The sequence below is a fragment of the Strongylocentrotus purpuratus genome, unplaced genomic scaffold, assembly GCF_000002235.5.
Source record: "Strongylocentrotus purpuratus isolate Spur 01 unplaced genomic scaffold, Spur_5.0 spur5_scaffold_3, whole genome shotgun sequence".
In the NCBI taxonomy this organism is placed as follows: domain Eukaryota; kingdom Metazoa; phylum Echinodermata; class Echinoidea; order Camarodonta; family Strongylocentrotidae; genus Strongylocentrotus; species Strongylocentrotus purpuratus.
The window spans coordinates 15,617,631-15,644,483 of record NW_022145609.1 but is presented as its reverse complement, the minus strand read 5'-3'; the positions used below and the strand labels follow the sequence as shown (position 1 = coordinate 15,644,483).

Below are 26,853 nucleotides of genomic sequence, written 5' to 3'. Positions count from 1 at the left end.
GCTTTTAAAATCTCTATACTGCTCTCTATCTTACAGATATTTGTACCAGTCCATATAAAATCCAGTACAAAAAGAACATTTTAGAAATGGTATTTCTATGATCTGTAAATATATAATCTGTAAAAAATATAAAAATGTAATAATCTCATTTTAACAGTGATATGTTTACATTAGATGGTATACACACAAGCAGGATCATTACCTTTCAGCATCATCCTCCTTATCTTCCCCTCTTTCTTCCTTTTCATCTTCCTCCCTTTTCTCCTCTTCTTTAATGTTTACATCACTCTGCTTATCCCCCTTCCTGGCCTCATCCTTTCTTCTCTCATCTTTCTGACAAGCATCTTCATCACCATGGCGATGATCGGATGAAGGGGGTGGGGCATCAGGGCTTGCATCAGTCTTGGGTCCTTTGTAATCTTTCAGGGAGTAGTCTGGTCTTGGCCTTGCGTCGGCTGGTCCTTGGGCCATGGCATCTGACAGGTTCTCAACGGTATGAAGCAGCTAAAGAGAAGAATAAAAGAAAAAGAGAAAATATTGGCATCAATAACAAGATGATGATATGAGTCAGACTTGTATACAGTGTAGCAAGCACATTACAGGCAAATCTTACACGTAAGACTTAATGTAGACTATGGAATAGCAATTTCTGATAGAGAAATACTTTTTAAAGAATGATTTAATTCCTACTTACTTGTGTTCAGAAATGTGGATGCATTTCCAATAATGCAAACATAGGAACTGCTATAAAATAGACTAATAACAAGAAGATATGTGTGATCTGTGAAGCCCCCTGCCTGAAATGTAAGATCTATAACAATGTGCACTGTGTGTTTAGGTGTGTAATCCATTGTAACACCATTGGAAGTCCATGAACAGGTGTTGCTATGTATCATTGTTTTCATAATAAACTCACCATACCAGTTGCCAGCTATTTAAATAAAACTCCTTAGAGTTTGGTATCAGGACTTTGAACAAGCATGGAATGCCGCACCCTATTAGGGTGTGGCATTCATGCTTTCATTTTTATGACAATTTTATTGGCAAATAAAAGAAATACAATGGACACATAGCAAATATTTATCTTTGTATTTTAGGTAGGATCTTGTGCAGGTCTGTACAAAGCCTTTTGAAAATGGGGGGGGGGGGGGGGGGGGGGGGGGGCTGGGCTGCATTTCAATTCACCCAAATATATTTTATTCTGTGCATGGGCAGATAATCAGTTCTATTCGAACTTACACAATTTCATTGCTCATTTTGGAGCAGGTAGATATATTAACATTCCTGTTTGCACTGACTTTGGGAAATGTAAACAAAGTGTAGTCAATGAGCCTGGAAAACAAATGTAAACATACTCGTTTCCTAGCGCTATTAGTTACTAGACTGACATGACTGACGAGTCACATACGATGTACAGGTGGTCATGGAAATATGTGTATTATGAGCTGGTAAGCGGATCATCTGTACAAACATGTGATGTGTTGTCATTCATCAGGAATGCAATGAAAACAATTCTCATAAAAAAATCCAATAGAAAAGAAAAGCCAACAAACTGTATATTAATATTAATATTAAAGGGCCTACAATCTTAAAACTTGTAAAAGGACCACAATTCAGCTCAGAAAAACATCTAAGGTAATACAAGGTAATACAATGTAGAACACATGGTCAGCAACTTAGTGAAAATGTGCTTTTTATGGTGCATCTATCATCCATAAGTTATTTTAAACTGAGCACAAGAATTCATAAGGTCCTAAAAGTCAACTACGCTAAAAAAAAATATGATTGTCTTGAAAATGAAAGCAATCTGAAGTAAATCTACAATTTTATTTTTATAGTCACATACATGAAGGTGTAACCAAATTAGGAAAATAAAGGAATTATGTTTTTCCTTGACTACCACTTAGAATGTTATCATCAAATTGTTTACCCAATTAATTAGTAGGTTGATTAAAAATACTTTCAAGACTGTACTGAATATTTATCACAAATAATGAGCAACCTATGAAGTGAAAAAGCAGCTCACCAGTTTGGTATTATTGAAATCCCTCTGCATGGATTGGGAGACCTCATCAATAGCTCCTAATCTCTCATTCATCTGGGCTAGCTGATGCTGGATGCGATCTTTGGATTGGTTACGAGATGAGCCGACCTCTGACGCAACTTTCATTCCTCTCCTGGAGTAACAGAAGGTCGGAACACACATCTCAATTGAATTGTTCAATCAATATAAAGATCATATCATAAATGATTATCGCCTGCCAAATGTCAAAAGATGTTAACTCATACTGTACATAGATACAACACCCTTCCGGCTCTTGGCAGAAGACATTCAGTAAATGTTTGGTTGCTAGGAAGTGTCATTTGGAGAAAAATAAATAAACGTCAAACAAAGTACAGAGGTAAACTGCATTTGGCTTCAAACATCTCTTTCAACTTTCAAAAAGAAAAAACTTTTATTCCATCGTTTTAAGCGAAGCCCCAAAATTAAACAATCGTTCCCTCAAACAGATATGGTAAGCTGTGGATGGTTTTTGAAAATAATTTTGCCGCTTTTAGCACAATATTTACAGCTTTGTTAAAAGCAGATTATTTCATTAATTCATCAACTAATTACTAGATTTATATACTCACTCTGCTTTATCAAGCTTTGCCTCCAGTAGTTTCCTTGTCACCTCATCACCAATCCTCTTCCTCCTCTCCGATCCGTCCATCTCCTCCTCCCCATCCTCCTCCAGCAGAGCAAGACCATCTGCAGGGACAGCATCCCGGTGGAAGAGGGAGTTATAGTGCAGCTCTGCTATTGTTGCTTGATCCTCGTCCTCCTCCTGCTCACCACTGGTATCATGTGCACCATCTCCTCTCCTCCTCTTCGCTTCCTTCTCACCGGGTGATCTTCCGAGTGAGCCGTCTCTCTCGGGATGCTGGAATTCATCATCCTCTGGAATTCGGGGTGAAAAGGATGGATTATATTAGGAGTGGATTTGAAATAACTTTTAAACACAGTTTCCAACCATTGCCTCTGCCACTATCATCAGTATCATCCTCATCGATACTTCAACCATCTTATCTCTCCTTCTTCTCCCTCTGTAGTCCTCAGAGTCAGTATGTTGAGGTATATCCCTGAATACATCCTCTCTGTGCTGATACCATCATCATCACAACCATCCCCATAAACATCAAAATCATCACCATCATCATCCTTACCCCAATCATCATCACAATTATCCCACAATCATCATCATCTTTATCATCATCATCACCATCATTATCATCATCATCATCATCAATATCATCGCCACTACCATCAACCTTATCATCCATAGTATCATCACCATCATCTCCTTATCATTTCCATCTTCATCACAATTATCCCCACAATCATCATCATCACCATCATTATCATCACCCCACCACCATTACCATCCTCATCATTATCACCACTATCACCATGACAATCATCATCCCTTCCATCATCTCACCTCTTCTTCTCCTCAGAGGTATATCTCTGAACACATCCTCTGCGTTGATATCAGCAACATGAATGAAATCTCTCCCTGATGAGCCTGGCTGCCCAGTCTATAAATCAGCAGTGGGATATACAAAAAAAAAAGGTTTTTAAAATAAATAAAACAAAAAGCTGTAGCATTATATATTAAGACATTTCCATGATTCTATAGAAACTATAACAACTTTAAAACAGAACCTCCCCTCAAAAGATAGAGAGAGAAAGAGAGAGAGATAGAGAGATGCTTTAATTTTTTTTTTAAACCATTTTATTTTTCATAGGAAAATGAACTATATACTCATTATTCATGCCATGACAAGGTAAATGACCTGGTTTCAGTGTTTGGCAAGAAGCCAAGTCATATATATTTCAGAAGCATTGATGGAATTTGGAGGTAGCGATGAATGTAATTGTGTTTTGAATATATTCTACAATGAAAAAAAAACATGGACGGTTTGCATCTGCATCAATAAAATGACACAACTTCCTACAGAGACAAGTGATCAAGAAAACATGCTGCTACATGGGCCTGTACTAAACAAACCAGTTCACATAGGTCACTTCAAAAGTTATTACAATAGATGGCCGGACACACAGGTCAATAGGAAATTGAAATTATCATGACTTGCTCTCTTACGTCTGGCCCTACTTTAGATGCCTGCTCTTCTCCCGATCTGAAACGGAGTCCGAAGAAGATGTCCGGTGCGATAATGTTCCCTGCTTTGTTGAGACCCGTCGCTGCTTGGGTATACTGCTCCTCAGCCTCTTCCAGTGTCGGCTTGGCTACATTAAAGCAATGAAATTCAAATTAATTGAGAATTAATACCTCATTGAATACTCAGCCCTTAATAACTTGGTCTGAAGTATATGGAAAATAGGCTGACAATATTTCTATCAATGTGCTGTACAACCAGAAACTTTTGCATGCATGAATTTTTCAAAATTTTTCCAGATTCTGTAAAAATGAAAAGTGATTGAATCAAAATACTGAATTTTCACAATCCACAGACATCTCAAATAATCAGATTTTCCTGTTGTTAGAGAGTACCAACAAATCCTTAGGAGGAAACTGTAGTGTCAAGCAAACATATTTTAGATCATTTAGTGACCCTAGCTACATATGTTGCTCAGCAAATACTGACATGACAGTTTCAGAGAACATGCTGCTACATGCACCTTTACTGAACAACCACTACCTTCTTCTCTCGATAGGTCAGTCCTTCCTCTGGCAAGCCTTTCCTGTATGATATCCAAGCCTTCTCTGCCTTCCATCGATGTGCCTGCTTCCCTCAAATCCTTCATCTGCGTCTCAGCCTCTCTTGTTTTGACCGCTGGAGGGGGCTGTTGGAGCTTTATGACGGTCTCGTAGTGAATTTGAGCAGAGGTTGGATACAGAGGGCGAGCATCGTGGTCTTCGAGAGCTTCATCATGAGATCCTGTAACAAAAGCAATGTTTGGCACAATTATAGCATGAGAGTCTAATTTTCAGACATTCAGTGCTGTATGGGGGTGAGGGGTGGGATGCATAAGACACATGATTATCTTTCTTAGGACCCACTAGAAGGAAATGAGCCCAAAGTTCTGTTCCATCCTCCTTAAATTAAGAAACCTTTTTTGTGGTTATGTTGGTTGATATTTGTTGTTCTTTTTGTTACCAAAGCCCCCCCCTCCCTTCTGAAAGACCTCCATAATCTGATACATTTCACTCCATCTAGCCCAAGTACCCCAAATTTTTGTCAAACGTTACCCGATAGTGCATTTGATAGCACATTCAGAGGTACCTTTTCCTTGCCAATATTTCTTCATATGCTGAATGAGCTTATTATAGAGGTGGGATAACCCCTATACAAGGAGGCACATGTTCTAAAGCCTACCTGGTTTTAAGGCATAACCCGCTCCCAGAGCAGAAACTTGAGTCTCTACATCATGCATGGCTACTCCAGGTCTCTGTATGCCTTCCGACTGCATCTAGACAAAGGAACAAAGAGGGGGAAAATGTAAACGTAGTTAGTGTAAAAATTCAATACCAGATGTCATGTGACCTACAAAATCAATATTTGGTTAGCGGCCAGTGTCTATTCTGTTACTTTCTGGAACTTAAGCAATTCTCAGCTAAAGCTACACAGTTTTCTTGTCTTGAAGTATAATGCATTGACACTAATCCACAAAAACAACTATGGCTAATCTCTGCTTGGTAGTAGATAGATTATTATTTCCTACATGAATGCATGAAGACTCCACTGAAGCATGGATGAGATTAAACAAACCTTGTTATCAGACCCCACTAGCATAACCTCCTCATTCTCATCTACTCTCTGCCTTGAAGACACAGTCTCATCTTCTTTGGGCATCACCATGACAACCCGTCCTCTTGGAGAAGGTTTTGGACGCCGTGTCTGCTTCACCTCCTCCTCATCAGATAAAATTTCTTTTAAGATCAAGTCATCAGCCGTTGAAGATATTCTGCCTCTTCTGTTGTCTTTGGGTTGGGTATGTGATTTTCTGATCTTTGCATCTTTTTCTCCCGGCTCAAGTGCTGATCTAGGATCGTTTTCTTTGCTTTCCAATCTCTCTCTTCTCCTCTGCCTGTAAGGAACAAGAAATGTGAACAACAGATCAGTACAATGATAGTCATTTATTAGAATTGTACAGTTTGAATTTCAAAAGGTAAATCATAAGCATCACATTCATCTTTTACTGAATATATATGTTGAAAATCAAGCCCCCACTAACACAGCAACCCATTATGAATATATGTAAATATGTTTAATGGAATTGAACCATCTTTAACTGCATAAACTGTTTATGAGCTGTTGAATATGGTACAAAATATACGAAGAGGTGATGGAAAAATGAAGAAGAGGATAATTTTATAATACAAAGAAAATATAAGAAAGGAAAGACAAGATATGAATAGTACATAAGGAATAAGTTGAATAAAATGATGAAAAATAAAGTGCATTACCTAGAGGTTGTTGCAAGTACATCTGCTGTTGGTTCTGGTTCCAGATGTAAGAGTTGCATAGGTCCCCCATTTTGCTTCCTTAATTCCTCCTCCCTCTCTAGATCTCGCCTCCTTTTCTCTTGTTGGTAGGCAAGGATCTCCGCCGGAGAAACAATTGGAAGTTTGGGTTGAAGAGGCCTTTGAAAGTTTGGTTGCAATGGACGTTGCGGTTCAGGGTATTTCAGACATAAGAGAGGGAGGTTTATTCTAGTTCTTTCTGTTTTGGTATGGTACTCTGACTGCACTTGGCTATTCAATGGAACTTGATGCATCAACTGAGGCGCTGCTGGGAACGGTTTGTTCGTGTCAATCCCCAACAGTGGAATGTCAATCTTGCCTTGAGGATGGTAAGCCGAATTTGTCCCTGCGGCCGACGGGTTCCCCCATGCTTCACGTGGAGTGTGCCCAGGTGGGCCATGCTGACCAATCGGGTTTGGAGGATGCATCATCTTGGGTTGAGCCATTTGTGAGTAGGGGAGATTAGAGTGATGAGGGACAGGAAGTTTATAATCTTTCTCTGGAAGGATTCTGAGCAAAGGCATCCCACCGATTATCTGCGGTTGTATTCCTGAAGGGGTATAGTGTGTTTGGCCACGTGGTGTCCGAGTATCATAAGTAAATGATTGCTTGTACAGTGGTGGTTCGGTTGGACCCCTCCTCGGTGGCAAGGAAGCACCTGTCCTTTCTGGTAATACTCTTAACAGCACTATATCCTTTCTGTCAGGAAGTGCAGCCCTTGCACTGTCCCTTTCCCTGGTGGGTATCAAGTCATACTCGCTACCCCCCACCACGCCCAAACCTCCCTCTCGACCTCTCCCGCTGTCTTTCGGTATCGTTAGCAGTGGAAATTCTGTAATCATTCCTGGAATGTTTCTGACAGACTGCTGACCTCCTCCTTGGTGGTAACGAGGTTCCCTAGAGCTTGCCAGGTCCTCCAGCTTCAAAGGAGGCACTCCATTAGTTCCTGCACTCTCCTGTACAGCCACATCAGCACCCATTCCAAACTGACCTTCCCCATCATAAGCCTTTGTACGCTTGCCCTTGAAACTTTCCCCTCCAACACCGTGACTCCTCTTTGTTTCTGTCACATTTGAAGGGCCTGCTATTGACTGCTGCTCATGCCTCACTTGCAGAATTTGATCCATTCTGTTCTGATGACTTTCAAGTTCATTGGAAGACAAGGAACCATTGGAGTTGTGATGCTGCTGTCCATTGGTGGTCTGCTCTAGGTTGTTCAGTATCAATGTCCCTGCTGTATCAAGCATACTCATCATCGACTGGTGTTGTGCCTTCAAACAGAAATCAACAACAATATTTTCTTTTACAACTGAAACAAAACTCCTTTCGATTTCATAATCATTTATTCTGAGAACATTGAGAATGTTTGAAATCATAATAATCACGTTTTATGCATATGTATTCATATAGTTTGTAAATTCAAATAAAAATACCAGTTTTATGGATGAACTGACTTTCAACCCTGACTGCAATTTTTCTGACACCATCTCAAGGAGAAGAGTATTTCAAAAAAGTTTTAATATCATTTTCCCCATAAGATCATATTCCTTACATGGTCCTGCAATGTGTCGGATTCATCAATCATGTAGACTTCCTCTTCAAATCTACAATTTATCTACTTTTTCACAAAATAATTTGAATCTTCATGACTTCATTTATTGTTATTGTAATCAAAACTGTAAGAAATGTCCATGTCTACAGAGCAATCAAGAATATGGGAATCACTTCTTGTACACAGAAATCTCACCTCCATTATTCTTTTGACTTCAGATCTGACTAGCTTCTTGATATCACCATTCTTCTTTTTCCCTCCTCCTACAACGGGTGCTTGAGCTTGAGAGGTCTTCTTGACATCACGTTGCATGTCTGAAGGTAACCTGCGACCCTCCTCATCTTCTTCCATTGCATTCCTTGCATTCCTGATTTGGTAGGACAACAAAAACTACATAAAAACAAATATTCTCAACTATTAAGTGCTTCCCATTTTTCACACGGGCAAAAAAAAAAAAAAAAAAAAATGAAAATAAAGATTTGCAACATTTAAAACAATAATTTGGAAGTACCGGTACAGACTTGCATGTTTTCCAAAACATTCTGTCCATGAATAAATTCTACAACTTTTTAACAATTTGATGAAGATAAAACTTTTCACTCAATTTTGCCCCTCACACGTCCACTCACAGGCCCATCTATTTGGTGAGCATTCATTGCAGGACTACTGAAAAGAAAACACCTCTAAAAAAAAGGTCACTGCAATTTCATTTTGTATTTTTTTTGGCAGAAAAACAAAACGCCATATAACAAATCCATTCAAAAATTCAACATTGAGTAGTTTCGTAAATAGATCTAGAATCTACTCCAAACAAATTAACAAGATTTTATTTTATCTTAGCCTTAGGCTACTTATTAGTCTAGTCCAACTGTTACTGTTAGTAGGGAGGCCAATGCCCAAATCTAACTTTTTAATTACTAATTTGTTTATACTAAAACTAAGATTAAAAGAAAGCATTTACTTTCACTAAGAAAATCCACCCATCTGCCGACTCCATAGGTTCCATCAAATAGGAGATATCCAGCTGGTTTGTAGCCATTTCCTTCTACGCCTTTCCGTACGTAAGAGCCTTGAAACAATTATATTTCATGTCGCAAAGTTACGTTCGTAATTAGACAGGCCCGAGGGACAAAGTTCATGATGAAGTTTAAAACTTCGCGCGAAAGTGCAATGTGTGTGTGTGTGTGTGTATTTGGGTTTTTACAGACGTGTATCAATCAGATATGATTATTTACGTCTGGGGACCGACTTTTAACGTCACCATCCGAAAGACGTGACTCAGTTTCGAACCTGCGTTCTCGGCTGAATCAGTTTGTAACTTCCACTGATAGCTGGATTACAGGCGCACGCCACAACGCCTAGTTATCACTCAACAGCGGCTAGCCTTGAATCGGTCGCACACGTACACACCTTCTTCTTCTTAGTTGATCCCTCCACCGACACAGGCAAGCCCCGATGCAGGCTGAAGTCCAGCCATCAATGTGCGAACGATTACATCTTCTACTACTACGAGCCGAAGACGATGGTTCAAAAAAGGAAAGAAATATATATAATTCATTGATATTTACCTTAGATGTGTATTCCAATAATTTGATTTCCTCATGAGTATTCCTTATTATCAACGATCGAGAAGTTACGAGGTCCAATTAAAATCCATCTTGCAGCGAACACAATCATAGCGCACATCCATGCATGCAACGTACGTGTACTAATATTTCTCTCACTCTCTCTCTCTCTCTCTCTCCCTTTCGCTATACGTAACATACACACTCACTAACCATGTATCATATACAACACACACCTTCAAATCATGGCTTTCATTTCAATTCTCAATTGGAGTATAGACTGCTCACGTAGACTTTTTTTTTTACTGAAATATCTTTTTTAACACTTCTCATACATTACTGCACGACACTCGTATCTAGTGCTGTGAGAATAAGGTACTAGGGTCTATAAATAAGACTACGCTTTGGGCACGCTCTGACCGGAGCTCAGATTATGTCGCAATACCCTTTATTTTTGGCGCGAACAATGACGTCACTGTTCACTGTTTTCCTTCTCATTTTGAGATGGATGTAGCTATAGGGCTCAAACCAACGCAAGATTGACAGAAACATCGTACTCTATCTACTTTCGAATGTTCAGTTTGTAAAAATCTGTATTTAAAAAGATATTATCTTTTTTCTTTATATTTTCTAGTTGTTAGAAGTGGCAATTGTGAACATCTGAAATGTTGATCTCTATCAAAAGTTCTTTACTCAAAACGGATCCCATATTTTTAGGGTCTACCTTCTGCCAATGAGAAGGTTTTTAGTGAGCAAACCTCTACGCCCTCTAGGATTTTCTTAGTCGGTGGTGCGAGTGCGTCAAGGTCGTCTGCAACCACAATTATTGGATTAAAAAACGTCAAAATCTGCAAGATTGTCAACAAATGGTGAAAGACTGTTACAGATCCGTGATTATAGGTATGTTGTGAAATGTATAATTGTATTTTCTTTTCATATTTTCTTCAATTTTTATTTTTACATCATTTTTTTCCCTTTGCTAATTTTTTGAAGTGGGCGACGAGCGCACAAATCGTAGGTGTAGAAGCCTTACGCCCGGGCATTGGCCTCCCTACTGTTAGGCAATCAGAAATTAAACAACAATAGATCCTCCGAACAGTACACACATTGTAACTTGTGGGACCGCAGAAATTTAATAATATTCTTAGGCTACTCTGGTTTATTCAGGCTTACTCTCATCTTCTGTAATAAACACTCGTAGAAATACGTGGGTATCGTGAACATTTGTTTGTGTTTTGAATTCTAAAACAAAAACTTACTCGTTCCTTCAATATTTTGATACTGGCACTCTTCATTCAGTCCAAAACTGATCCGAAAATAATTTGTTTATTCGGTTGTCAAATATGTTATAATGTTCTAGACTAGAGAGGGCGTGCAATTTCAAGATTTGATTAGATTTGATGGATGTTTCTTTCATGAGGACCTAGTATAATAGGGACGAATTGTCACGGTGACGAGTTATTCCATTATTAACCTGTATGCTTGGAATCTATTCCAAGTACTTTACTTGTTGATATGTTAGGCAAGCTCGGCCAAGATTTTAGGTTTTCAAGAACAACCTTTGTTTAAAAAGTATATACTAAACCGGTCTATATTCCTCCGCCTCCGCCTTCTCCCCCGCTCCCTTATATTTATGAATGTATGTATGTTCTTCATCTATGTAAGTTCATTTATCATTTTCATGTTAATATACCCTTATAAAAAATCATTGTATATTCATATTTTCAATATATGTATGCTTTTATTTATACTATTGTACATCTTGCTCACTGCGATGATTCAGCCACCGGCTGCGACGAAAAGATAACCTACAATTCAACTCTTTCCTATATAGTGCAACTGATTTTGTATCCAATGAGTAGGCCTATGAATATTTATAGCCCATAATAATGACCAGAACTTGATTATCGAGTACCTCTGTCTCCTCTCTCATTTCGTTCTCTCTCTCTCTCTCCCTCTCTCTCTCTCTCTCTCTCTCTCTCTCAATTCATGAAAATAGGGACGATACTCTCTCTCTCTCTCTCTCTCTCTCTCTCTCTCTGTGGTAATGAAACCCTCATGTAAAAAATAGTATACCATCAACCTTCCTATAAAATTGGCAATAAAAGGTCAAAAAACAAATTATTAATTTTGTTTCTTTTAAATGAGCACAGATTAAAAATAAGAGGAAGCTGGCATTACCATTACGCCATGTCACACATGTACATAGATTAATTTTTCATTATTTATGTTAATTGAAATTTGAGAAGATTCCTTTCCAAAACTTTTGATGGAATTATGAGACATGTTTTCAAATGTGTTGTAATTTTCTATAAAAATGTCTGATCTTTGACAATTTTTCACCTGATTTATCTCCAACTTTCATTACACGTTTTCTGATTGTTCAGAATTTTTCCCATAACATACCACTGTACTCAAGCTATAAGGAGGTGGACAGAACGGTAGGCCATGCAGAGACCCTCAAAACCAGGAGGTTGTAGGCTCCAACTCAAGTCACTGGTCTACTGAAAGTCTTGTTCTTCCTCACGCTGTCTTGATATACCTCTTAGTTTGTTCTTGTATTTACCAGCATAACTGCATTGCAGTTTGGTAAACATAAACGACACAAGTATTATGTCAATAAATATTATTGCATTTCCATCGATCATTTCATCATCTGTCACCCATGCATATCAAACATGCATTAATAGTAACATGCAAGTAGACATAAAACTAAGTGCGTTTGAGGCCATATATCATTAAGGAAGGTTGGGACTCCTTGGGATGACTAGTGATGAAGACGGGGCAATTTACATGCGAGCACATTTTTTCTTATGTTACCACTCATAACAGCCATGGGGAAGGGACCCTAAACAACCCCCCCCCAAAAAAAAAGAAGAAGAGGGGGGGGGGGGGGGGGGTGTGGTAGTTGTGGGATGATGCCTCTAAAATGAAAAGAAGTAAACTGACAATTGATACTTGCCTTCCTCTCCCCTACACAAAATGCATGAAATTGAAATCTTAAAGGTATTACAAAGTTTTGGTATGGGGTCATGAATTTGGTTCAAATTAACATATTGGAAGCATATACGTTCCTACAATATACATTGATCGTTGTCGCGGTTGAAATCGAGTCTAAAGTTATGAAATTATAAATAATAAACTCTTTATGTTGTATAGCTTCCTCTCAAGGTCAAGATATTAATTTAACTATGAAACAATGTTTCTTGACTAAAATCGACCGATTAGCTATTCCCGTTTGGAAATTATATATCCCAACTACATATTCCGAGATTTTCATGGTCGCAGCTACCATTGTACGGCCATAGGCGCTATTTGAAATTTATCAAAATTTACCGGGAGCACCGGTAAATTTTTATATTCAATTTTTCACGAAAACAAAAGTGTTTTAGGGGCTATTTTTTTTAGTGCTTATAATACATCCACAGGGGCATCCAAATATATCAAAATTGTAAAGATTCACTATCCACCCAATTTTCAAAATCTCCCAAAACTTTGTATTACTTTTAATCCAAAAGAAAATATGCAAATAATTACATCCATGTTTGTTTTGACACTTGAACATTTTCGTCTTTTTACACAAAAATCCAATTATCATTTAATTGATTGTCAATGCTATCTATTATTGTACAAGTATTTTAGAGGAGGCAAGCAAAATAAAGCATTGAGGAGAGGACAGAGGGGTTGGAGGTGGGGAGGAGGGTGAGGAGAGGGGAGGAGAGGGAAGAGGGAGGATAGAAAGGAGGGAGGCGGTAGTGGTGAGACAAAAAGAGAGATATACAGACATAAAGATAGAGAGAAAAAGAGAGAGAGAGAAAGAGAGTAAGTGGCAGAAGTGAGGGGACAGAGGGAGAGAGAGAGAGAGAGAGAGAGTGAGGGAAGAGGTAGAAGGAAGGGAAGAAGAGGAGGAGATGGAGAGCGCTTTTTTCACACAATTCTTTGTCTATATGTGTGATTTTTCAAACACTTCTCTGACTAACTTTTTCATGACAACCAAGGAGAAGGCAATAGAGGGAGGGGGTGGAGGTTTGGGAAGACAAATGATAGTGAAAAGAAGCTGTTAATGGCAACACAAATATGAAGTGCAATGATAACAAAACAATTGAAATACAATATAACAGATATTTTTTATTCACCTTAAACAGCACCAATTTCTCATGTTGGTATAATCATGAATATCATTATAATATTGCAATGCAAATAAATTTCGTCTGCATCTATGTGCGCATTAGACATACATTGTACCTGTATCATGAATTGTAAAATGCTTTCCTCTATATCTTACTATGTCCCTATATTCAAATCAAAATATAACGAGCCAATGAAAAATGTTGTTTTGGGCTTAAAGACTAAGAGGAGAGTAAATCATGTATATATAATAATAATGAATAAACACTAAAAAATTAGTGTTTATACTTGTAAAATTATATTTCTTCACTTTTACTTTTCCAACATAACTGTGCATATTGAGGTTAACTTAAACAGATTTCTTCTGACTTCTCTCTTAGAGTGGAGGAATTTTTGTCAAAAATATCCTCATTTCAGTTGACAAAACTTAAAAAAAACAAAACATGATTCTTTGACTATTTCTTCTATCTATTTACTATTACATGTAAGTAGCAAGTATAGCTGTTGGGGAACAGAAGTCTATGAATTATTTGTTCATACTTAGGTTCGTTCAGATATGATACAGTAAACTGCTGCAATAAAAGCCTCGGCATTTTTAAAATGTGTAATTGAACAGCAAATGCGCACAACAAAGGACTTACACAGAAATGGGAATTTGCGTCTTCACAAAAAAAAAAATGATGTGGTTTTGTTGTGCCATATCTGAACAGGTCTTTAGTGAACAATCTACTGCAGGTATGGAGGGTGTTTAGAAGCATTGCAATCTAAGTTTTTCCATGGTCTACTGATAAAATCTTTGAAGCAACACCACAACATACCTCATACCTAGTGTATCTTTTCGAAACATGGCAGTAAACATAAAAAGTTGATTCTGGAAACATCAAATATTGCTAATTGATATAAATTATGATTCAATCAATATTCATGAAGGTGGTATAAATAGTGCAATGTTTGCACACTTAATGCTTTTGGTCTCTTCATACCTGCAAATCTATCTTTGAAATCACTTGCAAATTTTAATTTCACATTCAACTCAAACTTGCTAACAGCAGTAAATGCTACTATGTTTACCTAAAATATAGATACACGTACATGTACCAATACACTTTGTGGTAAAGGTATAATTCTGTTCAACTCCTGAGTAATTTCAAGTACCATAAAAAGCATCTCTAACTTTAAAAGCTAAATGCCCTCCGAATTAATCACAATACATGCCATTAACCCTACAGGTTAAATTTATTCATTTCATAACTCCACCAAAAGATCTCTATATTAAATATTAATCTGCTGTTGACTATTGCTAATATGCTAAATGACAAACAATTTTGTTTTAATGAAGGAGGAAATATAAAATAAAAATGAAACACAAAATGAAAGATTCTCTAATATAATCATTTAAATGCTAATATTTGTTGAATTGCATGTACAGATACATGTATATTGCACATATTGAACCATTTCAAGCAGCAAAAATAAAACAAAACTATAAACTATATCAAAATTTGAAAAATTGCAACTAAACTATCAATCTCAAAATAAATTGGGATAAAAAGTCATGTTGCATATTGTCCAGAGAAAAAGGCACTTTGTGGAATTTGATGACTCATACAGCAACGAAAAAAAGGGGGAAAAGTGAACTATAATGATACTGTACATGAGTAAAAGAAATATGATATTCAAACAAAAACACTTTGTTCAACAGCTTTACATCACTTGACAAAGAGTGAATGGAACTACGATTATGATGATTCAATATACAGGTATATCAATTTCTTTTTAGCACATTTCCATTATACATTTGTAAATATGTGTATAAATATTACATGATGGATGGCAGTGCAACTCTATAGGTTTAATGCTTTTGATTAAAACTTAAATCATACATTTGAATAAATGACTTTTATATGTACATGTACATACAAATGGTAGATATAAAGTTGTCTAACATAAGAGTTGCACATGGATAATGCTTGAGCGTAATGGGTGGCTTCAAATAGCTGTACTGTTTATTTATATTACAAACTCTTTACAAATGTACTGTTTGGTCAATTAACAAAATAATAAATGGCTTAGTAATGTACTTTAATTCGATACTGTATACACAATCAAGTCAAGTTGTTTTGTTCACCACAGCCAAAAGCTGACAGATCTAGGCTCTGCTCAAGGAACCTTAGGAATCATGGTCAAGGGTCAAATTAGAGACTGGGCACAGGCTGGCACAAACATGGACATGTAACATTATACTTATCTGACTTGGTCAGTACGTGCAAGTTCATGCGCAGCACACAAGCATAAAATGTAGGTCAATTTCACATTTCTCTTGACTTTTGGACAAACACAACATTTTTGGCAAATAACTTTCTTTAAAAAAATTAAAAATAAATTCACAGGTAGCATAAAGTACCATGAGATTACAATGTATTATATGATTATTATATATATAATCTGTATGTAATTTACAGGTAAGTATACTGGTAATAATTACTACAAAAATGAAAGGGATCATGATACAAACTTTAGCTGAATATGAAACATTTTGAATCTACCAAAACAAATAGAGATCATGAGAGTTTATGAAGTTCCTTCTTATTTAGCAGATAGGTATTCACATCCAGCTTTAATCAGATTGTGCTTAAAAGATAGTTACTGGTAGATCCCTGATTTGAATAAATCCTAGCTTTCACTACTCCAAATAACACAGTCCACCTCTACCTTTAAGACATTCACTGCAAGTTTGCCCTGCTGCCTGCTCTATGCGTTCCTTCCACGCACATGTAGGATAGCTCAGTTTCACATGGTCAGTATTCAAGACACTGATGAAGGAAGGGTCACACCGATTCTACAAGGAGATGTCTTCTTGATTCGTAAGTTTAGGTTTTGTCTGACCATTCCTCCTTGGTAACAGCATGATTGGTACATTTGTAATACACTTGTATCAACTCTTGCTATTAAAATAAAAAAAGCTGTTTCATTTTTAACCAAGTGGCATTTGCTGTAGGTTTAAGTAAGGGATAAGGAGGAAGTGCCTGTGGGTTCAACAATGAATGGGTTAAGCTGGCGTTAAGATGGTGCATTCAATCATTTTCTCATTTAGGCCATGCAGCTCATAATTCTAATCTCTTCAGAAGACAGCACAGACTGTAACTAACCCTTGACCTTTGAAGGACAAAACTTTGTCATCACCCATTGTCACATACATTTATCTAAACACAGAACTAACATGCTTTTGGTTGATCTACAACAATTACACAGTGATCATATGAAGGCTTGGGGTGGTGAATGGTGGAGCAGTAGCAACAAGTGTCGCTGGTAGACGACATTTGTTAGGCATATGAACTATATGGCTTTTGGAGCTTGGGTTGGATTCATGCAGACTCGACAAGATACCGGGGATGTGGTGGTGGTGAGGCTGAAGATATTTGGAGGATGTTTCTACTTACTTCATCTCAGCTTTCATCTCTCTGGGTGTTTGATCAGACCTTGTACCAGGGTGGGGACCCAGGTTACCTTCATCATCAGTAGAATCCTCCAGAGAGCTGACGTCTGGAGAGCTGGTGCTGGAAGAACTCTGGTAGAAATGGCCTTCGCTGCTGAGGATACCGCCTCCACTTGGACTGCGCCTCAGGATCTCTACGGAAGATCTCCTTCTCATGTTGACTCCACCCGCTGATTCAGTTGTGAGGCTATGATTTGAAGCTACCTCAGAGTGTGGATCAGAGAGCAGAGTATCATCATTGATTCCAAGCAAGTTGCTCCCTGAATCCACATGCAGTTTGCCAACAGCATCTGCAGTGTCTACATAGCCTGGTGCACCTTGGTTGGTAGCTTCGGGAATATCATCAGATCTCCTGGCAGTTTTGTTCCTCTCAGAGCCCAAATCAGTCATTTCATATTCAGTGACATCATTCATCATTTTAGGGTCGCTACTGCTTCTCTTCTTACGAGTTTGCTTTTTTGAAGCCTTTCCTTCCTCTTTATCTACTGATTTGACCTTTGATTTAGGTTTCTTTTTGATAGGAAGTGCAATCTTTCCTTTGAGTAACTGGCTGATGTTTGGGGAATTCCTCCGCTTTTCGTCACTCACTACAGGCAGCTGCCTACGCTTCTTTTTGGTATCCTTAACCTCTGTAGTCATTACTTTGCCATTGGTGGCTTCATGGTCATCCATGAACTCGCTTCCCACTTCACTTGGCGGTCTCTCCAATAAAGGATGATTGTCATTTGCATTGAGTGCTGCAGCTGTTACAACCGAGTCAACAAGATTGTCAGAAGAACCTGACTTCTCGATAACAATAGCAGGTATATTCCTAACACTGATGGGTCTTGACAGGTCTACTGGTGAAACATCCTCTCCTGGAAGGTGATCATCCTTCTCACGTCCGCTTGGTTTACTCTTATCTCTTCTGCTGATGGAAGAGACTCTCTTCCTTCTTCCAGAATGGCGATGTCTCCCAGACAATGCAGAATCCTTCTTTGCTGTACGCTTTCCTGAAAAGGAGAACTGCACCTTACCATGAATAGCTTCATCCCTTGGGGATGGATGCACATGATCTCTTTCTTCAACTTGTAATGTATCGGAAGCATACACCTGTAGCAGGAGCCACACACTTATTAGGATCAGCTGCTGGGGCAGTTTCACCTGCATGACTACCTTGGACTCTTCTGCAGAGTTGTCCACTTTCTGGAATCCCTTAGAAGGTTGCCTTCCTGACCATTTACTCAACCAGTCCACAAGCTTTCCAAGATGCTGGAATTCATTACCAAAGTTTAATCTAATTGGCTTAAATCCGTCAGTAGCAGTGATGCCTGTAAAGCAGGTGTCCTCTTTCTTTCTCTTCAGTTGGACAGTGTTCCTGCTCTTTGAAGATGGTCTTTCCCTCCGTCCTCTAGGACTATCACTTACAGATCCAGTCAAACTTATTTGACTGTTACTACGCTGAAGAGGTAACCGGGGTATATTCATGACCACCTCCTTTTCAAGAGGCCCACCAAATAACTTCTTAAACAGTCCTGGGCCATGAATTTTGGAAGGGACTGATTTAATTTCATCCTGCTCTATGGTAACATCAAGACCCTTTCCAAACTGCAGATCACTAGGTTTTACCACTGGCAAACTGGATTTCTGCGGGGCTCTACCAGCATTCTTCTTGATTTCTGAATCAAGGACCTGCTTATGGAAAGACCTAATCAAGGGAAGTTCTGTCTGGGACATGAATGCATCTTCTTGGACTTGTTTTCCAAATGTCACCAGAAAGAAGGTCTCCAGAAAGTGAAGGTAAGCTGAGTTACCTTCAAATTCCCTGGAACCCACTTGAAACAACCTTGCTTCTTCGGAATTAAGACGATTTCCATCATCCTTCTGAGGAGTGGCAGCACTACTTCCCGCTGTTGAGTCAAATACAGAATCGTCTTCTCCTTTAGATGCAATCCGGCTTCTTGGTTCTGTAGCATCATCAAGCTCAAAGACACTGTCGTCCAAACTTCTGAAGGAAGATTTGCGGTTGTTCCGCTCAAGCATCCTCTTCTTGCTCTGCCTCTTGTAGTGAGCCATCAATGTCTCAAAGACCACAGGTGTTGTTCCACCATCTGGGACCTCATTCCCTTCTTTCTTTTTGTTCCGCCTCTGATCCACAGGGACCTTCTTGCGCCTCAGCTTCTCCCTAAGGCGACCAAATTTGTCCTCCAGGAACAGTGGAAGGTCACGGATGTCATAGAAATGCCTTCCTAGAATTGAAACTGTCTCTTTCGTGAGAGGAAGCTCTGCGATGGCTGTGAGGAGGATGTCATTAACTTCATTCTCCAGCTGAAGAAATCTTGAGAAAGGGTAAAGGCACTCAGCCCAGTCTAGAACAGGTTTGAGCAATTTCTCTGTCTTCTCATGTTCCTTGGGATCAGCAGTTTGCTATATACAAAATGAAGGATAATATAAAACAAAATAACATCTTAAGCTAAAAGCTTTGACACATTAGGCAAGCATACATTATAGTGTTAGTTAAGGGCTGAAAAAAAAAAAAAAATTCATTGCAGTGCTAGCACATATTCATCTATAAAAATTCAAATTGTGCATTTAAAGAATATATCTTAAAAACCTTAATGGAGAAAGTTATGACAATAACTTTACAATTAATAAATTATAGAAGTTAATGATAATCCAGTAAAAGAATCTTAAAAGTACAAACTACAATCATATAACAATGTGCTCATTGCCAAAAGTTTCCTTGGAAAACAGGGGGGGGGGGGGGATCAGGGTGGTCCATGAGGGGTTTTAACATCTAAAAGTGACATGTCTGAATTTGACACGAGGGGTTAAGATTTTGTAGCAAGTTACAGAACAGAAGCAAAATTCTTGATCATCCTCTACCAAAATTATTTAAGAAACATAGGTCATGAAATTAGAAATCACTCAAAATATGATGCCAACTGCAGAGCTTCCAGTGCAAGCTCTAGGGCTCTGGTCCCCAGCTTCAAGGAACTTGATGCTCACCGTGTGAGCTTCGAGAAAATCAGATCACATGCCTTCCAAGTAGCAATATTACACGTTTGAATTCATGTTTATGAAAAAAAATTATGGAGCTTACCTGAACATGTGTTGACCTCTCCTTGCTGGTCTGGTACTTGCGAACAGCCAGAGACAGCTTGTCCCTCACATACAACATCCAGAGGAGACAACAGAGATCTCTGAAGCACTTCAGGACTGACCCCTTCGCGTTGCTGTCCAGGTTATTGTTAGGGTCATCCAAACCGGACAGAATGTCCACTGGGTATGACAGGTGGGCCTGGAGCTGTGCTGGCAGTTCAACTGATGATTCCTTTGTCTGAAAACAGTGTTTAGTCAGAAGATAAATACTTAAAAAGCTTTTAAAAAGTTACATTTTATGTGTTTAATTCTAATCTAAGCCATCTCTTCAGCTACTCTCGTAGTTATATTTTCTTGAAGTTTTTCTTTCCACAAAGTGAAATTATGTTCAAGATGTCTGTTTTTAAGGAGTTTCTCCCCCTATTAAAAAGGTTTTCAATCATGACTATGAAGAACTGTTTCTTTATATTTAAAAAAAAGTGGTAATTATAGTCTGTGCCTACCATAGAAGCCTGGCCAAGAATTCCATTTCTAGTACTGTACATGTACTTAATTTTTTGATGTAAATTTCTTCAGTTTCATTGAACATCTATTTCATATAATAAATTAATCATATTTCTACAGCACCCCAAGCCACACACTGGCCATTGAACAAGTGTGTTCCATGGCAGTTTCATGGAACATCTATTTCAAATAATAAATTAATCCTATTTCTACAGCACCCCAAGCTACACACTGGCCATTGAACAATTGTGTTCCACGGCTGGGGGTGCTGTAGAAATAGGGTTAAGTACTCTCTTTAAAAATCACAGATGAATGGCACTCCAAAGTAAATCAACTTACCTTCCAAGCCTTCTCCTTCACCTGTACTTCTCTGAGCTGTTCCACATACCATCTGGCACACGGCATGCTGCAGTGAGAGGCGTTGAGGACCAGCAGGATCAGCTGCACCAGGTCATTGATCTCTCGTCTCCTGTCATCTTCTTCAAGGACCTCTGGAGGGTCATAGTCCTAGCAGAAAGAAAGGAACAAACAGAAATATGAAAGGACAAGACTGCTCTGAAACTGTAATTTAATGGACATTGAGGACCAGCAGGATCAGCTGCACCAGGTCGTTGACCTCTCGTCTCCTGTCATCTTCTTCAAAGACCTCTGGAGGATCGTAGTCCTGGCAGAAAGAAAGGAACAATCAGATATATATAAGGACAAGACTGCTCTGAAACTGTAATTTAATGGACATTGAGGACCAGCAGGATCAGTTACACCAGGTCGTTGACCTCTCGTCTCCTGTCATCTTCTTCAAGGACCTCTGGAGGATCATAGTCCTAGCAGAAAGAAAGGAACAATCAGATATATAAAAGGACAAGACTGCTCTGAAACTGTAATTTAATGGACATTGGAGCTCTTTCAGACTTGGCTTAAAGAGGATGTAGCATGGAAAATACTGGTTGACGCCATCTACGTCTTCTTTTGGACAACTGCACGTAAACGAATGGACTTGAGTAACTGGGTCAGCGCGTGCTAGCATTCGCGAAACAGACCAAAGTTCTCCTCACGCTTCAGTTTCATGTATGTTTCACGCACGTGAATGATACTTAAATAAATATACCAGCCAGCGGCAGCTAACTGCACTTGTGCGTCCTTGCTGCATTTTTTAAATTAGCTCAGCCGGCTACCGCTGGCGGTAGGCAATGGCATTCAAAAGCATGCGCCGGCTGCCGCCTTTCGAATGGAAACCGAGCCTCAGATCCCAGCCTGGCGCAAGCCGGCTGGGCTAATAAGTGAAAAATAATTGCCCCAGCCAGGCTTCGGCCGTAATTGCAGCCTCGATGCGCCAATACGTGAGGCGGCAGCCTGCTGGTATCGATATTTTTGACGCCTCGCCTTAGGTCTACTGCAGTTGCGTTGTCCGAAGTTGTATTATACCCGATTTTCCTGAGTGGGCCTCTGGAAAGATGCATAGTCTCGTCATGGTACAGCCTCTTTAAGAAGACTCAAGTTTTTTAGCCCATGGGAATCTTTTAGAATTGAAAATTACATCACCTCCAACATTTTCAAGAGACGATTTACTACAAATCTACTCACCAGATACATGTGTCCACATAAAGGAGGTACAAGATACACACAAACAGTGTGTTAAAAGAAAGAAAGAAACAAATCCTTCTGAAAAGGAGGATAATTGCATGAATCTTTACAAAAGAAGAAAAAGGAAAAGGATGTTCTGTGCTGTAGGAACAGAGATTCAAGAGCGATTACAGGAAGAAAACTATGATGTAAGTGATGATGAAAAAGAAAATTGATAAAATTTACAGAAAAACAGTTGACATTGTGGATAGGCATCAAGAATATGAGATAAAGAAGCATGACGTTCCAACTTACATTTGGAATGTACTCTGGTTGTGGGCAGTAGTACGGTGGGGCTGGAAGGTAGAATTCTTCAGGCACCAAGGATGTAAAGCCCTTAGCTAGAATGAGGCATTCCTCCATCATACTCTCCAGGAGCCAATGGGTCGGGTCCTGCCTGCTCAAGGTGGCTGCTGTCAGGATGTCCGTCAACGTCTGGCTCACCATCACCTGGGCAAGCTTGTCCTCTTCTACTAAAGAGCCTGGAAATATATGTAATAACAATATTATTATTAGTTTTGATACTGTGAGGTAGAGGGTATGGCAGTTAATGGAGGAGTGAGTTCTAGTTCTGTTTTTTTATAACTATTGTACTTTTAATGTGTAATATTTGTATTTGTATATATGGGATTGTGCAATATCATCTTTTTCATGGTTACCTATGAAGGCTTGCATGCCTCCGGGCAACAGTGAAGCATTTCACTTTTGCGAACCCTGGCCCATAGGTAACCACTTCTCTCCTCTTCTCCTTGCTTTTCATTTCCTTCTCTTAATCTATTATTTATAAGATAATTGTATCTATTATGTTGACTTTGTATTTACTGTGAATTTTTAACATAAGAAAAATGGGATCATGGGGGACCAATGGTCACCACTAAGGCATTATTTGCTATACAGAGGGCGCAAGTAGCTATAAGTAGTGCAGTGGGGCTTTGAGTCCGGTGTTCACTTACACACTGATGAGCTCTTTCTGATGGGCATCGCAGGAGAATCTAGGAGGGATCCGTAAGACCCTCGTCTCTGCTGGCTGCCCGAGAAGGAGCCTGCTCTCTGGACCTTCTTCCCTGGTTTAGGGGATGCCTGAGGGTCTAGGATGGGTGTCTGGAGCACCGAGTTGAGACCCTCCCTCAGGAGATTGGTGGGTGAGAGGTTCGGTGGGAGGACAAGAAATTCATCAAGGATGCTAAAAGAGGAGTGAATTTGAAAGATAGTTGGTAGTTCCATCTATCAGCGTAGAGTACTGATGTTCCACAGACCCCAGTAACCCCAATATTTACTTTTAAGTGGCTGGTTCATTTTTCCATTTTTCTAGGTGATGAATGTATGAGAATTGCATTTAGAAGAACCAAGGAAAGAATCTCCTCACTAAAGAATTCGGCCAACCATTTATCTCTGACTTTCTGTCGAGGTCTTTTGTTCACTGATTCCTAGGGACATGTATAACTGGGACTATAATTTCAATGGGAAAAGCAATAACAGTATGTGTGACGCCAAAAATCATGTACATCATTTGGTGACAAAGGAACACAAATATTTTCAGTACCTTGAATCTTTGGTCCTGAGTCGGCTCTGAATTTGCGAGGAATAGACTGCGGACAAGGCAAAAGCACTCTTCCAGTCGCCCAGTTCATGGGCTAGCCAAACAGCCTCTGGTACTAGCCCTGACACCAGTAACAGGTTCAGGGTCATGTTGACAGTCCACTTGTCCGAGAGGTCCTGCTGTCGGACGTTGGTGGTGACCGCCTCATGGGTTATCTGGATCTGTCTTTCAGCAATTTCTATGTAACAAAAACAAGAGATATGCTTTAATAACAGAAACATAATATTTTTAATGTCTAGGAATACTGTCTCACATTTAGCCTAAGAACATCAAAATGGCTCTTAAAATGGACATTTGAATGGGTTTAATGGTTTTCTTGTTGTTTTTACCTTTGCATATTTTCAAGTTTATTGAAGGAATATCTGTTTTTTTCTTCAATACTACAGTCAATCCTCTAATTTGTGGCTGTTCTGTAGCCATCCACAAGGTTAGCTACATGTATATGCACACCCATGTGAACCAAACAAGCAGGCTGATTATAAAGATACAAAGAACAACAAAAAAGAAACAATGTTTAAGAAAAATATTGACTACTTTAAAAACTAGATGGAACTTTGACTGCGCGCAGTCAAAAATGATGCCTCCGCCATAGAGCAATTTTACAAACCAAAACAGAAACAAGTTTTTAAATTCCAGTTTGATTGTAATCCATCTGTCAGTTTTAATGATAATGCATGTACAAACAATTTATAGGCATACATAATGAGCTATGCGACCTTTGACCTTCAACCTGGTGACCCCAAAATCTAATTAGATCATTGGCTCTGCAAGATACATACATGACTTGAGTTTGATAGTAATCTGTCCATTGGTTCTCATGATAATGCGATCAAAAGCTATTTTTGGATACATAAAGAGCCCTGAGACCTTTGAACTTTGACCTGGAGACCCCAAAATTAATTTTTTTTATTGGCTCTGCAAGATACATACATGACTTAAGTTTGGCAGTAATCCATCAATCGGTTTTTGAGATAACGCGATCACGAGCCATTTTCGCATACATAATGAGCCCTGTGACCTTTGACCTTGGATCTTGTGACCCCAAAATCTAATCAGTTCATTGGCTCTGTGAGATACATACATGACCCAAGTTTGGCGGGAATCAATTCATCGGCTCTTGAGATAATGCGATCACTAGAACGGGACGTATGGACAGACTTACATGTACGTACACGGACAACCCGAAAACATAATGCCTCCGGCTACTTTGTAGCGGAGGCATAAAAACAATATACAGGTGTATTTAGATATAAATCAATATTGATGTTAAAAAAAATTATACTATTATGAATAGGCAACATCATTTTTTCAACAGGTCTCACTGAGGAAAAATTTGGATTGAAATAATGTTGCTTACAACATTGCTGGAATAACAGACACAGATTGGCAATGTGACAGAAAATAAATTAAGTAAAAACATCATGCCTGAAACACATGCAAATGTTAACAGCTCAAGGTAAATTCAACTAAAATATTCATAGGTTTCATTGCTACATGTACATCAAATCCAACTGACTTCTGAGAAAGAAAGACAGATGGCACCATAAAATATTTCCACTTCTGTTCCTAATCAACATTCATTTATCCCAAATTAAGCAGGAGTCAGCTGATCTCGGTGAAAATTAGTTAGACAATGGGGGCAGAGATGACATGTACCTATGTGAAATCTAATTTTCCTCAGTGCTAGTTTATAGATGAATCTAACCCTGCTCCTCCCCCCCCCCCCCTCCACAATAGTGGCTGATGTTCAAGTTTTTCAGGAGAGGTCTCTTCAGAAAACAATCTATATTCACCCTCTGAAACAGCTTATATTATTACTGAAATATGACCAAGTTCATCCTATATCAACCTAACAACCCTCACAATCTCTTATCTAGTATCAATAAATGTTGAGCATGTGTATATTCAAAATACTGCCACAAATTGTTTCGGTTTCACAAAGTTGCAAGCATCTGTTACTACAATACATGTACATGTTGCAGTTGAAAACAAAAGTGGCAACTCCATTTTGTATCTCCTTAAAAACTTCAGTGCCCTTTAAAGAGAAGGTTGAGTTCTGGGAAGAGGTAAAAAATAATTTGTGAGCATTACTCATTCTTATTATACAAGCGTGGAAGAACATCAGTTAAGACATGTTCCCTGAAAAGCATGGCTCTTCAAATGCCTTCCTATTCTAAATATGCATGTAACATCGTAAAAATCGGGGGGGGGGGGGGGGGCCGGTTTTTTACGCCACGTGTTTGTGTAGTCCCATATACATCTTTCTGTGCAAGTGTTTTTTCTTTCTCAATGCAATCGCATGACCATAACTCAACTTTATCTTTAACATCCACATGGCATCCAACATGAAATGAAGATGATGATGATGATGATAATAATGATAATAAACATGCTTACAGAAAGTTCATGTGTAATAATGCCAGATAAACCTCCTTTTAAAAAGACATATTAACTAATACACAAAGAAGCATAATCTTTGGCTCTTTAGGTTAAAAAGAAATGATCAAATTTTCCATGAAATCCTACATTCAGCACATTTTAGTGAGGTGTGGCCTTTACCTGCCTGAGCTGTATGAATATTAAAACATGGACCAATATCTTAATAATCTTACCCAGAAATGCGTCATCCTGTTCTAGTTTCATAATCTGATTGATAACAGGATCTAGAATAAATAATGGCATGGAGCTCCATGGTAATGGCTTGCCATATTTATGATCAACATTAATCATATCCTATGTTCTGAATTCCGATCGAAACTGGAAATAACAAAATTTGT

At 38.7% G+C, this 26,853-nt stretch overlaps 1 protein-coding gene across 1 annotated transcript in view; it reads right to left on the bottom strand.

Moving 5' to 3' along the window:
* The window catches only part of LOC100894098, a 49,797-nt gene that overhangs the window by 7,182 nt on the left and 15,762 nt on the right, over positions 1-26,853 (bottom strand). Inside the window, exons 4-19 of the mRNA XM_030996144.1 lie at positions 24,020-24,254; positions 23,430-23,659; positions 22,732-22,958; positions 21,196-21,363; positions 20,354-20,590; positions 17,216-19,677; positions 8,278-8,449; positions 6,474-7,801; positions 5,776-6,094; positions 5,383-5,476; positions 4,705-4,944; positions 4,146-4,291; positions 3,483-3,579; positions 2,635-2,941; positions 2,027-2,177; positions 203-504 (exon numbers count right to left, since the gene is read on the bottom strand). Coding sequence (XP_030852004.1) covers positions 203-504; positions 2,027-2,177; positions 2,635-2,941; positions 3,483-3,579; positions 4,146-4,291; positions 4,705-4,944; positions 5,383-5,476; positions 5,776-6,094; positions 6,474-7,801; positions 8,278-8,449; positions 17,216-19,677; positions 20,354-20,590; positions 21,196-21,363; positions 22,732-22,958; positions 23,430-23,659; positions 24,020-24,254 — 6,715 coding nt within the window. The remainder of the gene's footprint in view (positions 1-202; positions 505-2,026; positions 2,178-2,634; positions 2,942-3,482; positions 3,580-4,145; positions 4,292-4,704; positions 4,945-5,382; positions 5,477-5,775; positions 6,095-6,473; positions 7,802-8,277; positions 8,450-17,215; positions 19,678-20,353; positions 20,591-21,195; positions 21,364-22,731; positions 22,959-23,429; positions 23,660-24,019; positions 24,255-26,853) is intronic.